We start from the raw sequence: 18272 nt of genomic DNA on the forward strand, positions 1-18272 counted from the left end.
GTAGCAGGTACAGGAACTGCAACCCCAAAGGGCCACTACAGTGACCAGGCTGAATGGATGGTAGGCACCTGCCTCTTACGGTTTTGAATGCAACATCAGACCAGACTCCTCAGATGCACCCGACATACCATCAGAAGACGACGGTGAGCGCCGCCTGGAGGAACTGGGGCGCCTACTTCCACCAGAAGCGGCGACGGGCCCGGCGCTTGCGGGACCCACTTTGGCCTTGACGTCTGACACCTGCGAAGGAGGAAAAAACACAAAGCAACCCTTGCTCCTGGGGTTGGGAGAGGAGGGAGATACAAACAGGCAAAAACTGAGACCCATAGTGCCCCATGGTTTAGGAGGGCACTAATTAATAAACCGGGGCACCAGTAATCCGCTGTACAGACAATATTAACTATGTGGCACAGTAGGTGGCAGCAGAGCTACATCATGCATTTTGAATGGAAAGGGAGAAGCTACACGGTAACTGCCTGACATAAGGGTCCTGCCCAAAAAGACCGGGCCCAGGGTGTGTGGGGGGGGGGGGGGGTGAAAAACCCATTTGGCTACAGTAAGGGGCAGTGCTAGGGCCACAGTGGTGCTGGAGCCGGTCCTTGGTGCCTAGGGGGCCACATAAAAAACTGTTCATGTATACAGAACCCCCATGAGTACCGCTAGTGGGAGGGAAAGAGGTAGGGGGGGGGGGGCGGTATGGGATGCTCAGGTGTTGGGGGTGAAAAACTCCCTATGCCCCCACCACCGATCATAATAGTAAGCCAAAGGCGCCGTGTAGGGGCTAAAAGGGGGGGGGGCAGGGGCACGGTGCGGCGCTGCGAGACCCTACAGGTCGATCAATAGAGGGACGCAGGTCAGATTAGGGCTGCAATATAGAGGGGTGGAGGGGATGGGGGCTGCCATGCGGATCGCAGGTCCCTCGCTTAGGCGGTGAGGCTGCTCGCACAGTGCGGCAGCTCCTGGCCATGCCTGTCAAATGGAGCGGAGAGGGGGGGGGGGGCGGGAGTTACTGCCGGCACCACTGCTAAAGCACCGGGGCTGCTCGTATGATGCGGCAGCTCCCGGCAAGTTCAGCAAAATGAAGCGGAGAGCAGGGAGCGGGGAGCGGGGAGGGGCGGGGGTTACTGCCGGCCCCATTGCTTAAGTGCCGGGGCTGCACGCATGATGCGGCAGCTCCCGGCCGGAACCGTGAATAGGAGCAGGGGGGGGGAGGGTGCCAGGGAAAGCCGGTAACGCTCACAAATGAGCCGGCCAACCCTCACCCTCCACATGTAAACTCGCCAGGAGGCCTTGAGGCCGCAACTCCCGCTGAAACTTGGAGTGGACAGAGCAAAGAGGGAGCATACCTCTACAATCTTTGCTTCCACTTGCAAGAGGAAGTGCTGGAGCAGGAGGAGGGGTATATGTACCTTCAGGATTCCTGCACCGCCCCCATCCTGTCTAAGGAGGTTCCACCAGAGAATTAACCCCTTAACGGCCGTCCTAATCCACCACTACTTAAACCTTACATGACGGGGCCAGCTCCCAGAATGACCTAATGGGGGAGGAGGACCATCAGTCCCTAAGCACCCTCCCTATACAGTCGGGCGCTTGCCAGGCCATGCATCAGAATCAGACAGCAAGGTATTAAGCTTTGTTATGGCAGAACAACTTTGCTGCAATGAGAGGAAATATTGCATAAGCACCCTACCACACTTGGAGATGGACTGGCCATCCAAATCTTATATCTGCACCCCTCAGTCCAGGAACTGCAGATGTGCTTAACCTCATTATATTACTGGGGTTCTGCTGAGATTATCTTTAGAGAGGGAGTACTGAAACTTCCATCATTGTTGTTGTACATACACTGCTATTGGGAAAGGATTGTACTGTGATATGCTTTGGAACTGTGCCTTTTACTGCCATATGCACTACTAATCCCATTTTCACTTCAGTAAAGAGACTTTTTAATTGAATAATAATTTAGACCAATTTAGACCAATTTCTGGAATAAGTTATAGTAAATGTACCTGGCAATGGAAGGCCATGCCCCTCCCCATTAATCCCTGCTCATAACACACCTTCCTTCACGTGAAGAGTGTGGTGTAAAAGAACAAAAAATAGGCATGTGTGAAAATTGTACACTAGAAAATTGAGGTAGTAACTTTGATAAAGTCCCTCCAAGATTGCTAGAGCTGAGTTCACACCACCTGTCACGAATAGGGATGAGCGAATCGACTTCGGATGAAACATCCGAAGTCGATTCCTATAAAACTTTGTTCTAATACTGTAGGGAGCAGGAGCCTTGGAACCAAACCCGAGTTCGGGAAATGGTTTGTTTACAGACTTCGCGAAGCAATAACTTTGGCTCATCTGAGCCAATACAGTCTAATACTGTACGGAGCTCCTGCTCCGTACAATATTAGAACAAAGTTTTATGCAAATCGACTTCAGATGTTTCATCCAAAGTCGATTCGCTCATCCCTGGTCACGAACTTACCTGTCCAGGCTCCAGCAGTGAGATCTCCAGCTTCGGTGCAACTGTGTCGGGAGAGACACGCTGCTAAGCCATGCCCCCTGGTGATGCAACAGCGTTATTAGCAACAGGATGCAATGCTCTTTCTCCCCACAAGGTTGGAGGAGACTAGCAGTGGGCTTATTGCCCACCTGCTCTATTCCTGTGTTCTGACTAATTGATTGCCGAGTCATTATCTGCTGATCATGCCAGGGACTGGGGTGGCAGCAGATGAGGCATATGTTGTGCAGGTCATGCCAGGGACTGGGGTAGCATCTGATGAGGCATAGCTTCTACTAATCGGGCCAGGGACATGATTTTTTTTCAAAAATGCTTTTATAGCGTAAAATAAAATTTGAAAAATGCACATATTAGGTACGTGTCTGTAACAACATGCCCTATAAAAATATCATGTGATCCAACCCGTCTGGTGAACGCCATAAAACAAATAAAATAAAAAATTTGCCAAAAAAGCTATTTTTTATCACCTTATATCACAAAATGTGTAATAGCGATCAAAAAGTCATATGTGCCTCAAAATGGTACAGATCAAACCGTCATCTCATTCTGCAAAAAATGAGACCCTACCTAAGACAATCGTCCAAAAAATATTAAAAATATGACTTTCTGAAAATGGAGACACAGAAGCATGATTTAAAAAAAAAAATGTTTTTTTTAATTCTTTTATTGTGTAAAACCAAAATAAAATGTAAAAAAATGCACATATTAGGTATCGCCATGTCATTATGACCTGCCCTATAAAAATATCACATGATCTACCCTGTCAGGTTATCATTGTAAAAAATAAAAACTGTGCCAGAACAGCCATTTTGTGCTGTCCCAGCATTTATTTCTTCCATTTAGATAAATGGCTGTTTGTGTTAATATATCATTACCATGTTATCTAATGCTGCCACCCTGTGGTCGCTCTTGTTATAGGTTTCCTGAAATGTATTATGTAAATTCCATTGCTTTTGCTCTCTGTTCTACTCCTCCCTTTCTGTGACATCACATCCTGTGCTCTGTTCCTGTGTCTTCCTTTCCTGCAGCAGACTCAGAGCTGGTGAGAGAAATTTGTTTTGACCTCTAATGTCCTCTAGTATCCTCTTCCTCTATGTGTTTTTTTCAAGATAAACTCAATAAATTACCAAAGCATCTCCATTGTATTCTCCTCACTGGATTTTCACATACAAATGGTACCATGACCTAGGGATATTAGCGATTTTAGCTGTCTACCATTGCTTGTACAGAGCTTACCACTCACAACCAGTCAGAGACTTCTCTAACGTACATCTGTGGCAGAATAGTCAAAACGGAAGCTAAATCTACAGTCTTTGCATGTATACATGCAGTCTGCAAGCAAGCTTATAGCTGTCTGCCATCTTACATGCACATGGCTTCATATGCACAGTGAGTAAGCTGAAATCCTTTCTTAGAGACAGTACAACTTAAACAGGAATAACATGTTCACAAGGGGCTCCGTGGATTTCTCAGTCACTGAACATATGGAAACTCACCCTGCTCCCAAAAACTCGGATATAGAGCAAGCAGAGTCCATGTTCACTGAAGAACAAACAGTATGATCTAAACGTGTTATCAAACCAACACAAAAGATTAGAGAGAACTTTGATGCAACCAAAGAGGAGTTCAGTGACAATTTGGATGATTTATAGCAAAGAACTGAACGCTATATAGCTCTTTCGCGCTGTAGCAATGATGCACCAAAGTTGGCCACAGCGTTGAATCGTTTAACTAACGCCTATGTCAGCGACTGTCTACAAAGTACCTCACTTTCCTGAGCGAATCTGATTTTGATGATACCTGAGAAGAGTTGAAAGAGAGAAAGAATCTCCTCCAAGAGAAGGATGCCTTAGTACAAGACACTAAGAGTAAGGCAGGACTCCGCATCGCACACTTGCAAGAAGTGAGATCCCATCGATCAACTTGAACCAAATATACGCTTTCATCTTCCAAAACCTCTCGTTACGGAAGGTTGGCGTTGCATGACAAGCTTATAGAGATCTGGGCAGAATCAGAGGAAGCTAGTGTAAGAAGTTCCTTTGCTAAGAAGGAGGCTGAGATAACAAAGAAGCGAGCAGAAATAGAGGCTGAGATTGCAAAGATGGAGGCAGAAATAGAGGCAGAAATGGCAGAGAAGAAAGCAGAGAAGGAGGCAGAAATGGCAGAGAAGGAGGCAGAAATGGCAAAGAAGGAGGCAGAAATGGCAAAGAAGGAGGCAGAAATGGCAAAGAAGAAAGCAGAAATGGTGCAGTTGGAGGCAGAGACAGAAGCCCAACAAAAAAATTTCTAAACAGAAAGGGAAGAAGCAGCTACCTTAGCTAAACGGAAGGTCTTCAAGCAAGCATTATGGCAAGGTACCGACCTAGACTGTTTCATCCCAGGAGAAGTGGAAGACCCATCCGACCGCACTGCCAGATATGTGTTAAGGCAATCATCGCCTGCTTCTCCTGCTAAATCGAATGTACCAACACCACTTCTAAATCACCAACTGGGTGAACCTACAGAACTCCAGATATGTTCATCCACCGATAACAAGGTAATTTCTAGCGTAGAGCCAACTGATCCTCCAGAGACTAAACCATAGCTTAATCCTTATGCCACATAATTCTGTACTGATCAATCTAAGCTATACGTGCCAGAGCCCCTACATGCCCCAGAGACACCACAATGCAATCCAGCAACAAGGAATGGAAGATCAGACATGTCAGACTTTGCCAGATACATGATGCGCAGTATGATGACCATGCTGAAAACTACAGAGCCTGGAAATCGACCTTTAGAGCAGTAATGAGAGACCTTAACCTCACTACCAAGGAAGAACTTCACTTGCTTGTCAACTGGTTAGGCCCTGAATCCGCACAAAACGTAAAGACATTAAGAGCAGTTCATGCAGGCCACTCAGAGGAAGGTCTCGCTGCAGCATGGGAGAGACTTGAACAGATCTATGGCAGTTCTGAAGCTATAGAAAGCGCCTTATTCAAGAGACTTCAAGCCTTCCCAAAGATAACTGGCAAGGACAATCGCAAGCTCCAGAAACTGAGCGACCTACTAAAGGAATTAGAATTAGCTAAAATGGACCTACATCTGCCAGAACTGAGTTACCTTGATACTACCCATGGTGTCAATCTAATTGTGTTGAAACTACCACACGGCATGCAAGAAAAATGGGCAGACCAGGGCTCCAGATACAAGAGAGAAAACAATGTGTATTTTCCCTCTTTCTCTTATTTTTTCAGATTCATCAGTGACCAAGCTCGGAAGAAGAATGATCCCAGCTTTGACTTCACAGAATCCACTCTACTTGCTTCATCCTCATGCTCAAGGTATGACAACAAAACAAGTAAACGTAGAGACTTAATGGGAACAGTATCCGTTAGGAAAACAAATGTCCCACTTATTACAACCTCCACAACTAGGAAGGACACCCCCACCCTTTCGGACCCTAATCGCATGTGCCCTATCCACAAAAGACCTCATCCTTTAAAAGAATGTTGTGGGCTCAGGGTAAATACCTTGCAAGAATGCAGAGAGACACTCAAAGAGCTTGGAGTGTGTTACAAGTGTTGTGCCTCATCAAACCATATGGCAAAAGACTGTAAAGCTATCATCAGGTGTGCAGAATGCAGCAATGACAAGCATGTTACATCAATGCATCCCAAGACAACGCACCATCTCAAGCCGCAACCAATGCCGTCACAGTTCATGGCGGGGAGCCACTGGCTCAAGAGCTAGCTACAACGACTGTTTCCTCTTCCTGTATGGAAATATGTGGCAAGGAGACTGGTTCCAAGTGCTGTGCAAAAGTGTGTTTGGTCAACGTCTACCCAGAAGGGCAATTTGGAAAGGCTATCAAAATGTACACCATTATAGATGAACAAAGCAATAGGACTCTGGCAAAACCTAAATTCTTTGAGATCTTTGGCATAACGGGAGAAGCAACACTATACACCCTAAACACGTGTTCTGGTCGTGTAGAGACTTATGGCAGAAGAGCCACTGGATACCTTATCTCCTCCATTAAAGGGAACTTTCATATACCCTTGCCAATGTTAATTGAATCCGACCAGATACCTGATGAAAGAGATGAAATTCCTACTCCAGAAGCTGCATAGCATCATTCCCACTTGAAACATCTAGCTAGTGAGATTCCTCCTATGGACATGAAGGCTGACATCCTACTCTTGCTCAGGAGAGACATTCTAAGAGTCCACAAGGTGCGGCAATGATGCAACGGTCCTGACAATGCCCCATATGAAACAGAGACTCGACTTAGGCTGAGTGATTGTGGGCGATGTATGTATAAATAAGAGCCACAAACCATCTCAAGTGAATTTCTTCAAAACTTTTGTGCTCAAAAATGATCGCACAACTCACTTTAAGCCATGTGTTCATCATTATGAGGTAAAAGAAAAGCTTTCTAACCTCCTTAAGGTACCAGACATCCTTCCTACCCTTTATGACAACCTAGGAAGATCAGTGTTTTTTACAACACCAGAGGACAACAGATTAGCCTTGTCCATAGATGACAAAGAGTTTATTAAAATAATGGACAATGTTTATTCAAAGATGCAACTAACCACTGGGTTGCACCTTTACCTTTCCATGCTGTAAAAGCCCGACTTCCTGACAACTGGGAACAGGCACTATTCAGATTCATCTCCTTGCAACGTATGTTAAAAAACATGCCTGAAATAAAAAATTATTTTGTGGCCTTCATGGAAAAGATATTTCACAATGACCATGCAGAGCCGGCTCCACCTTGGCAAGAACATAAAGAATGCTGGTACCTTCCCTCCTTTGGAGTATATAACCCATGGAAACCAAACCAGATAATAGTGGTATTTGACTCAAGTGCTAAATATAATGGTGTATCTCCGAACCACGTCCTTCTCACCGGTCCAAACCTGACTAATAATCTGGTAGGAGTACTTATGAGATTCAGAAAGGAGCCAGTTGCCATTACTGCAGACATTGAACAAATGTTTCATTGTTTTATCGTATGGCAAGACTACAGAAATTACCTCAGGTTTCTCTGGCACGGAGACAATGACACTAGCAAGGAAATGGTTGAATACCGCATGAAGGTGCACGTGTTCGGTAACAAAGAGTGGTATTCGACTCAAGTGCCAAATATAATGGTGTATCTCCGAACCACGTCCTTCTCACCGGTCCAAACCTAAATAATAATCTAGTAGGAGTACTTATGAGATTCAGAAAGGAGCCAGTTGTCATTACTGCAGACATTGAACAAATGTTCCATTGCTTTATCGTACGGCAAGACCACAGAAATTACCTCAGGTTTCTCTGGCACGGAGACAATGATACCAGCAAGGAAATACTGTATGAAGGTGCACGCGTTCGTTAACAGTCCTTAACCTGCTGGTGCTACATATGGCCTACGTAGGGCTGCCTCTGATGGTGAGTCAGAGTTTGGGAAAGATGCCCAAAACATTGTTGAAAGAGACTTCTACGTGGACGACGCACTCAAATTCTGGCTCACAGGTGAGGAAGCCATAGATCTGCTCAAAAGGACGCAAGGTATGCTTTCAAAATCTTGTCTGAGGTTATATTAAATCGCCTCTAATTTTGCTGTTGTAATGAAAGCTCAGTGATCATGCCATAGAATTCAGAGACTTGAATCTAGGGATAGACAATCTACCAGTACAGAGAAGTCTGGGTTTGAGGTAGGACTTATCCAGGGATCTCAAGTCTCCCGGAGGTTCAGGGAGTCTCCCGCTATTAGATAGCGGCTCCCTGACACCCGCATGTGAGACAATATATCCCGGAAAGGTTTACTGATAGCAGAGCAGAGAGATAAGAGAAGTGACAGGACAGAGTTTAGATTACAGGTTAAATTAACCCTTTAGGGTCAAATTGGCTTCTCAAGGAGATATATATGTTAAAGGCATCCCTTCTTCTGTCTCATTCAGTAGCTATATAACTATTGAGAGAGATACATTTTAAAAAAAATACATTTACACATTAAACTCTCCATTTTAATTCTATTATTTACCCCAGTGTTAAATTCACCCCCCCTGGATGCTTGCTTTTTTCCTACAGTGGGTTAGAAAATTACACACAGGGTTTTAAAGAATAAACTTCCTGACTCAGACCAAGAGCCGAGTCAGCGAGTCAGCAAGTGAATCCAAGCATCCGCGCATGCGCATTGCGCAACCTAAGCTTCGGTTCACTTGTTTCTTGTCAGCTCAGCGAATGAACCGATTCATGTGAAAGATCCGAACTTCCCATCTCTAGTTTACTCGCAGTAAACCTTTCCTGGAATCTGTAGCAGTGTCCCCTTCTCGGCGCGTGCGCACAGTGCAAGAAGAAGCCGATGCTAGCAGTCCACAACGACGCATCAGGCTGAGCCTGTGCGCACGCGCGGGATCTCAAAGCGGGAGGAGGGGGAGGGAGGGAGAGGCGGCACTGAGGAGTAGAAAGCGGCGCTGGGCACGAACGGCGATGCGTGCGGCCGGGCACCATGCATCCACAGACCTCCCCTGATTGGGCACCTTAATTCAATGATTGACAGGTTAGTAAAACCTGTTTTTCCGCAGAATAAAGCCACAAATAGCTTTTATAAGGGCACCTTAGAAATCAGAATGCCACCCTGGACATGAGCATATGTTTAGCTCACAGGGCTTATAGGTGGTGACAGAATCCCTTTAATCATATACATAAATATGATAATTTGGGGCAGGGTAATGAGCCCAGTCCTCCACACCATAGAGCAAAGTGTGCAGATACTGCATATGTTTGGAAAATGTAATAAAAAGTTTGTGAAAGAAAAAAAAAGAAAACCTCCCTGAAATGAGTTTTTGCAGGTTGGGATGTCTGCTTATCAAATGACTCCCTTGGGTTTCAAGTTAGCTGTGCAGATAAACCATTTCCTAAACGGGGAGTTCTCTCAGTGGTGAACAGCCTATAAACCTTTTACAGACCAAGTGCCCAAACTGCAACTCAAAACCCACTTTATCGCAAAGTGGCAACACAGCAATGTAACCTGAATACTACAGTCCAATATAGTATATCTTCCATGCACTTTATCATTTAGCTATAATATCCTGCCTACATTCAATGAACTGCCTGTGCAGTTCATATTGCACCCTGCGCTGATGAATGGCAGGAAAAGTCTGAGGCATATTGTACACCATAGACTTTATCCAGGGTGCGGGTGCCCACAGAGAGGGCTCTGAGTGCCGCCTCTGGCACCAGTGCCATAGGTTCGCCACCACTGGCCTATATGATCCCCTGGGATTTGTAGCACCTTTGACTGTACAAGGCAAATTCCTGTTAAGACAGCTCTCAGAGTCTATTTCGGACTGGGATGCTCTACTGTCCTCTGACAAACAGCAAAAGTGGGAGTTTTGGAAAGAAAGCCTGCATGCATTAGACAGGATTCACATGCTACACTCCAACATCCCTTACAACAACTCGGAGAAAAGAAATCCACATCTTCTCAAATGTGTCTACAATGGCAGCACAGCAGGCCAAATATAAATATGGAGGTGCAGGCCAATGGATCCGGCAACAAATCCAGGACGATATAAGAATTAAAAAAAATGGCAGCACTCTCACAAAAACTGAGTGAAAAGAATAAAAACTTTATTCACCTATGTGGTCGCAACTAGTGTTGACTGAACTTGTGGCTTGTGGTGCTGTAATTATTTTTTCTTTATATATATATATATATATATATATATATATATATATATATATATATATGTCATTTTTTTAAACTGGTGTAAAGTAGAACTGGATTAGTTGCCCATAGCAGCCAATCAGATTCCACCTTTCATTTTCCAATGGAGTCGTGAAAAAGCTGTGAATCTGATTGGTTGCTATGGGCAACTAAGCCGGCTTTCCTTTGCACTAGTTTTGATAAATCTCCCCCCGCTGTGCACTTATACGTGTACATAGCATTGTGTGTCTTCACACTGTACTAATCTGTGTGGGAAAAGTGACCGCTCACTGTGCGGACTGCACACAATACTGTATTCAGAAGAGATCGCATGTAGTAAGAGCTGTCAGTAATGAGATCTATATCCTGCTTATAACGCCATGGTCCTGACTGTAGATCGCTGCACTAATGTTATCAGCAGAGATATCTATTGCTGTCCACAAATAGTGGACTTTCTACAGAATGGAAAGTGAGAAATAGATCTGCTGATTACAGGATCTAGCATACAAGCTGTCTGTATGTAAGTAGCTGATAGCTGTGGAGCTATGAGCTATGTAACAGGATATGGGGGTGGGGCTGTACAGCTTGTGCTCCCGCATGTGAAATCACACACAGGCTCAGGAGACATCCAAACAGTGAGTGAATCTCATAGAAGAGCATTTCTGAGGGCATGTGAAGCAAAGCTGATACCAGAAAACAAACAAGTGCAATTTTATTATGTGCTGCATTACAGTAAGATATGGGTATATTGATTTTTATTGCACAAAGGTGTCCATAGCCTTTAAACCCCTTCCTGGCTAGATACCATTGCCAGTGATTTTCGCTCCCTAGTTGTGCTTCTGGTTCTGGCTCTGTGTGCATTTGGATTGCTTCTATTATTGACCTCCGCTTGCCTTTGACCACTTTCTGTCTCGTGTTTTGGTACTGTGTTTCTCATCTGGTTCTGACTTCGGCTTGGCTATTTGACAACCCATTATCTTGGAATTTGGTACTGTATTGTTCGCTCAGTTCCGACCCATTACAGCTCCATCTCTGTGTTGTTCTGTCTCTGTGTGTGCATGTCTTGCACTTTAGCAGAGTAGGGAACGTTGACCAGTTGTGGACCTGCCGCCTAGTGCTTGCACTGCAAGTAGGCAGGTAAAGCTCCATTATAGAGGCAGAACATCGGAAATAGTGTCAGATTCAGCACATAACTGACCTAAACAGATCCTAACATATCCCATTTACTAGAATGGGGTCTGTTCGGGAGTTTTAGTGTATGAAAGTCTTTTCTCTCCGTTGTTTTTTATTGAATCTGCAATGGAGGCTCAACGTAGATGTGTACAATCCCTAAATCAGGGAAAGGTCGTTGCAACATATGACTACTGTCAAAACTGGATTGTATCCTTAGAACTGTCCACAGAATATAGATGTTATTTAGGCGCTCTGCTTACATTACATTTGAAAATTTGTATCTCGTATGTCTGACAAAGTCCAGTAATAGTAGTAAACGTCGCCATAAGGCAGTATAGAAAAGTATGGGGGTATGTTTTTTGTGGGATGCCTGTAGAGGAAATCCCAGCCAATTATACTTCCCTATACAGTGAAAAATGTACGTGTGTTTGGCAGATGCCAAAATGGCACGTTTGAGACCCATTAGGTCTGCAAATACTGTTTTAAAATGTATCATTTACAGGTATTGTATGACTTTTTCCAATTTCATTTATTTCTATAGTTCTTTATAACTCCTGGTTTGATCATGTAAAAGGATGGATGCAGATGAAGGAGAGCACCAACTTTTTTTACATTACATATGAGGAGCTTCATACGGTATAATAATAAAAAATAAAATAAAATAAGTAATAATATGAATATTGTCGCAAATTGTATGATATCTGATGTCCATCCCCTGATTTCGTTGTTTCTTCATCTCTATGGTTTGATTTACAAGTTATTCAGAACTATTTAGTAGTGTGGTTTTCTCATTAACGGTGGATGGTTTCAGCAGCAGCATGAGAAAGTGAGCATGCAACTCCCGTAAGTGCTCCAAAGGTGGTTGCTGATTCAGTGCTCTTGACTCTCTGCAGTGCGCTGCCCCTTAACCCCTCCTCTCTGCTCTGATCCGCAGCTGAAGTGATCTCCTGAATGGATGCTACAGTCGTCAGTCACAGCAGAGAGCACTTCAGAGTTAGGCCTCTTGCACACAAACGTTTTATTTTTCCGTTTTTTTTTCCGTTCCGTATAAGGACTGTATACGGAACCAATCATTTCAATGGATCCACAAAAAAAAATGGAAGGTACTCCGTATGTCTTCCGTTTACGTATTTACGCTTTTTCCATTCCGTTCAAAGATAGAACATGTCCTATTATTGTCAGCATAATGGACAAGGATAGTACTGTTCTATCAGGGGCCAGCTGTTCCGTTCCAAAAAATGGAATGCACACGTGCATCATTCGTATTTTTTGCGGACCGCAAAATACTGAAAAAGCCATATGTTCGTGTGCAAGAGGTCTTAATCCGCGGTGGAGCTTGTTGGATTAATAAAAGTTTACTTTATGCTGCTATTGTTTCTTTAAAAAAGTTGGCAGGAGTCCTACCTAGTGCTGTCAGTAGTTTAGCAAAATTGTTGAGAGACTCCCTTTTAATGTTGTAGTCCATGAATAAAACTTGGCATCCTTTTAGAGAGGTTGGCCCATCTCAGACATTGGTGGCATATCGCTAGGATATGCCACCAATATAGGATAAGTGTGGATCCCACCTCTGGGAACAGAGAACAGGTTGAGGTTGTGGCAGGCAGTGTACAAACAAATGTGAGAAAAAAGTCAGATCATGGCAATGGGCAAAGCAAGAAAAAGGATAAAGTCAGGGCAGGGGGCTAGGGGTCAAAGGCATTTGTCAGGCTGGAGTATGGGACTATGGTACATGGGTAGTTAGACAGAAAATAACATCTTTGCTTTTAACTAGAGAATAGGAACCTAAAGCTCATGAACCGTCCCAGTGGGGAGGTCACCTTAAATACATAGGGATAACCAGCCATCGGCTAGGGAAGGATTTGGACATGCACATGCGGGCCCTATGGAGCAAGCCTAGAGGCTTTTAGACCAGACATGCAGATCATGGCCTGAAGGGGACACCGGCAGCTGGAATCACCACAGCTGGGGGAAGAAAAGTGGGGTCGGACAGTGGGAATGTGAGTAGAGCGGTGCATGTGTCTGCAGGAAAGAGAGAGGCTGTGGCCGGCACAGGGCGCTAGACCCATAGACTATGGCCACTAATCTTTCACCAAAGTTTGGATAAATCAGTTAAACTGTTGAACATAAGAAATTTTGTTTTTTTCTTTATAGATCCCATAAATATTAAAGTGGGTTCAGCCAACAGTTTAATATGTAAGGGGGAGCTCCAGACAGAGAGATGATGATGGATGACAGAAGGATCAGGTGTAATTGATATTTTTGCCTGATCCTTTTGTTCCCCGGGAGATAAGCCACCACCAGAAGTCACTGGCAGTGGCATTTATCGCTCCCTATTAAATGCACATACACCTTGAGCCAAGCTGATGTGTATAGGGTTGCTGGGAGGGAGTCAGGAGAGATTGCTGATCATACATGGATGGCGTTATTTTTGTGTTAGTCTTTTAGATTTAGTTCATTCTGTAGTGGCCTGGCATCAGTGGCGTACATAGAGAAGTAATGTCCCCATAGCAAAGATCAAACCAGGCCCCCCACACAGGACAGAAGGGTTTCCGCCTAAACCCCTTTCAATGACCCTTGGGCTATTTTTCCACTGCTTCATTTGTTAAAAGTTGTTCCTTTAGAGGGTAGAGTCCTGACCAAGTTTTCACCTCCAGTAGAAGAGGAGATACTCCCAACTAAGCCTACATGCACACAGCCATGGTTTGGTTCCGCACCCGAGCCGCATTTTTTGCGGCTCGGGTGCGGACCATTCAATTCAATGGGGCTGCAAATGATGCGGACAGCACTCCGTGTGCTGTCCGCATCCGTTGCTCCGTTCCGTAGCCCCGAAAAAAAATAGAACATGTCCTATTCTTGTCTTTTTTGCGGACAAAGATAGGCATTGTTATAAGGGATCCGCAAAAAAAAGGATGCAATACGGATGTCATCCGTTTTTTTTTTTGAGAATCCGAAATTTGCGGACCACAAAACACAAATGTTCGTGTGCATGTAGGCTAAGACTGGGCCCCCTCTTGCCCTGGGCAGCCATAGCAGTCGCATGGTCTGCCGCTATGGTAGTTACGCCTCTGCCTGGCATGGTACTACACATAGCTCTGTTCCAGTCACTTGAATGGGATAGCTCTGCAGTACCACACACATCCACTATACTATGTCTGGTTAAGGGCTCATGCACATGACGTATGTATTTTGCGGTCTGCAAAAAATACAGATGACGTCCATGTGCATTCCATATTATGTGGAAAGATACAGCTGGCCCCTAATAGAACAGTACTATCCTTGTCCGTATGCAGACAATAATAGGACATGTTCTATTTTTTTTGCGGAACGGAAATACGGACATATGGAAAAGGAATGCACACGGAGTAACTTCAGTTTTTTTTGCGAACCCATTGAAATGAATGGTTCCGCATACGGTCTGCAAAAAAAACAGAACGGAAAGAAAATACGTTTGTGTGCATGAGCCCTAACAAAGAAAAGGCTGCAGCAGTCATCACAATACCACAGGCTACTCAAACTGCTGATCGGACCCCTACCCATCTAATAATAAAGGCCTATCATAAGGGTAGGACAATTCCTTTAAGGCGGTGTGAATAATGTTTGTACATTTTTCTGCAATATATGGATACCATTAAAAAAAAATCAAATATTTTTTCTTCAGAATCTTCGGAATAATGTGATAAGGATCTGTAAGTTCCTGGGGAAGGATTTAGATGACTCGCAGATTGATTTAGTTGTCAAACATTCATCGTTCAATGCCATGAAAGAAAACAAAATGTCCAATTACACAATGATCTCTCAGGACTTCATGGATCAGAATAAAGGTTCTTTTATACGCAAAGGTAAAAATTGTACATGGATGGGCCTTGTATTGCAGCTCAGGATGGTACGGTGAGGATGAGTAAAAATGCAAGACAGCCCATGAACAGGAAAAAAACTGACCCTTTCAGTAATCCCCTGCAACCTTTGTAGCCTGAAAACACGCATACATATTTTGTGATTTTTTTATTTTTTTTTAGCACTTTTTGTGGTGTTTTTTTGCACGCTAATTAAAAGTCTATTGGAAATTTAAAATGCGGGCCACACAAGAATTTTTTGGCTAGTGCTGTCTCTTTCTCATTGGTAGCATTTTATACCCCTCTTGCATTTTTTTTAAAAACACAGTATGTTTAAGCTATGAAATTTTTTTTTCAGGTGTTTCCCATCTCCTCCTCTACAGGGAGTGCAGAATTATTAGGCAAATGAGTATTTTGACCACATCATCCTCTTTATGCATGTTGTCTTACTCCAAGCTGTATAGGCTCGAAAGCCTACTACCAATTAAGCATATTAGGTGATGTGCATCTCTGTAATGAGAAGGGGTGTGGTCTAATGACATCAAAACCCTATATCAGGTGTGCATAATTATTAGGCAACTTCCTTTCCTTTGGCAAAATGAGTCAAAAGAAGGACTTGACAGGCTCAGAAAAGTCAAAAATAGTGAGATATCTTGCAGAGGGATGCAGCACTCTTAAAATTGCAAAGCTTCTGAAGCGTGATCATCGAACAATCAAGCGTTTCATTCAAAATAGTCAACAGGGTCGCAAGAAGTGTGTGGAAAAACCAAGGCGCAAAATAACTGCCCATGAACTGAGAAAAGTCAAGCGTGCAGCTGCCAAGATGCCACTTGCCACCAGTTTGGCCATATTTCAGAGCTGCAACATCACTGGAGTGCCCAAAAGCACAAGGTGTGCAATACTCAGAGACATGGCCAAGGTAAGAAAGGCTGAAAGACGACCACCATTGAACAAGACACACAAGCTGAAACGTCAAGACTGGGCCAAGAAATATCTCAAGACTGATTTTTCTAAGGTTTTATGGACTGATGAAATGAGAGTGAGTCTTGATGGGCCAGATGGATGGGCCCGTGGCTGGATTGGTAAAGGGCAGAGAGCTCCAGTCCGACTCAGACGCCAGCAAGGTGGAGGTGGAGTACTGGTTTGGGCTGGTATCATCAAAGATAAGCTTGTGGGGCCTTTTCGGGTTGAGGATGGAGTCAAGATCAACTCCCAGTCCTACTGCCAGTTTCTGGAAGACACCTTCTTCAAGCAGTGGTACAAGAAGAAGTCTGCATTCTTCAAGAAAAACATGATTTTCATGCAGGACAATGCTCCATCACACGCGTCCAAGTACTCCACAGCGTGGCTGGCAAGAAAGGGTATAAAAGAAGAAAATCTAATGACATGGCCTCCTTGTTCACCTGATCTGAACCCCATTGAGAACCTGTGGTCCATCTTAAAATGTGAGATTTACAAGGAGGGAAAACAGTACACCTCTCTGAACAGTGTCTGGGAGGCTGTGGTTGCTGATGCACGCAATGTTGATGGTGAACAGATCAAAACACTGACAGAATCCATGGATGGCAGGCTTTTGAGTGTCCTTGCAAAGAAAGGTGGCTATATTGGTTACTGATTTGTTTTTGTTTTGTTTTTGAATGTCAGAAATGTATATTTGTGAATGTTGAGATGTTATATTGGTTTCACTGGCAAAAATAAATAATTGAAATGGGTATATATTAGTTTTTTGTTAAGTTGCCTAATAATTATGCACAGTAATAGTCACCTGCACACACAGATATCCCCCTAAAATAGCTAAAACTAAAAACAAACTAAAAACTACTTCCAAAAATATTCAGCTTTGATATTAATGAGTTTTTTGGGTTAATTGAGAACATGGTTGTTGTTCAATAATAAAATGAATCCTCAAAAATACAACTTGCCTAATAATTCTGCACTCCCTGTATAGAGAAAAAGCACCTGTTTTAAAAAAACATATAAACAAACCCCCCCCCCCCCCAAAAACAACTAATGTCACAGACAATGCATAAGGTACGGTAAAAAGACACAAAAGGTTTCTATGGCATTTTTTGAGTGAACTAAAATACACCAGAACAATTTTGTGTGAGAAGGGGCCCTTAGGGGGCTTTATTAGGAAAAAAAGATGCAGTTTTTGTGGCTGTTTCTCATGCAGCTTTTCTAGTCAAAGCTGAAAGTTGCAGCTATTGGAGGCGGCGGTGGCGTTCCATACCTGCACACCACTGTGCACAGTATCGGAGACATTCAGTAAAATGCTATGCTAGATTGACCTTTATTTTTTATGGTTAACTATAATTCATATTTTTCCGCAGGCATCATTGGAGATTGGAAGAACCATTTTACTATAGCTCAGAATGAGTATTTTGATGAAGTTTATAAAGAGAAGATGAAAGATCTCAATGTGACCTTTTTCTGGGAACAGTCCTAAAATGTTACATGTAGTGTTTAGTATGTATTTAAAGGGGTTATCCAGGAGAAGATGTTGATGATCGATCCACAGAATAGGTAATCATTAAGAGATCTGCGGGGGTCCGACACCCGGGACATCCTTTGATCAGCTGTTAGAAGAGACCAGGCACTGAGCATCGCAGTCTCTTCCTAGGCAAGTGACATCACCATACATCGGTCACATGGCATAGTTGCAGCTCAGCCCCATTCAAGTCAATGGGGCGGAGCTGCAGTACCAGGCACATCCGCTATATAATGTACGGTGTTGTACTTGGAAAGTTGCCAGCATCCTGATCAGCAGGGGTGCCAGGATTCAGACCCCCTTCAATGTTATAATGATGACCTATCCTGAAAATACCTGACTCTAATTTCACCTTTAAATCATCTTCTACTGCTAAAGGTTCACATACTTTTGCCATTCACAGACATTTGACATTGTATATTTTTCCTCAATAAATAAATAATAAAATTTTTACATCAATTTGTTTGATTTTGTTTATCTACATTTAGCACTTGTGTGAAACATCTGATGTAGCTTTAGGTCAAATGTATACAGAAAATTCTTATGGGTTCACAAACTTTGAAGCACCACTGTATATCCATA

General features: G+C 43.6%; 1 protein-coding gene across 1 annotated transcript in view; it reads left to right on the plus strand.

Annotated features, from left to right (window-relative positions):
- LOC121002875 (sulfotransferase 2B1-like) overlaps positions 1–17798 on the plus strand; it is a 51470-nt gene extending 33672 nt beyond the window's left edge. The window contains exons 5-7 of the mRNA XM_040434513.1: positions 11911–12005; positions 15028–15208; positions 17533–17798. Coding sequence (XP_040290447.1) covers positions 11911–12005; positions 15028–15208; positions 17533–17648 — 392 coding nt within the window. The 3' untranslated portion in view covers positions 17649–17798. The remainder of the gene's footprint in view (positions 1–11910; positions 12006–15027; positions 15209–17532) is intronic.
- Positions 17799–18272: the final 474 nt, after the last annotated feature.

Source organism: Bufo bufo, chromosome 1 (assembly GCF_905171765.1).
Source record: "Bufo bufo chromosome 1, aBufBuf1.1, whole genome shotgun sequence".
Classification (NCBI taxonomy): domain Eukaryota; kingdom Metazoa; phylum Chordata; class Amphibia; order Anura; family Bufonidae; genus Bufo; species Bufo bufo.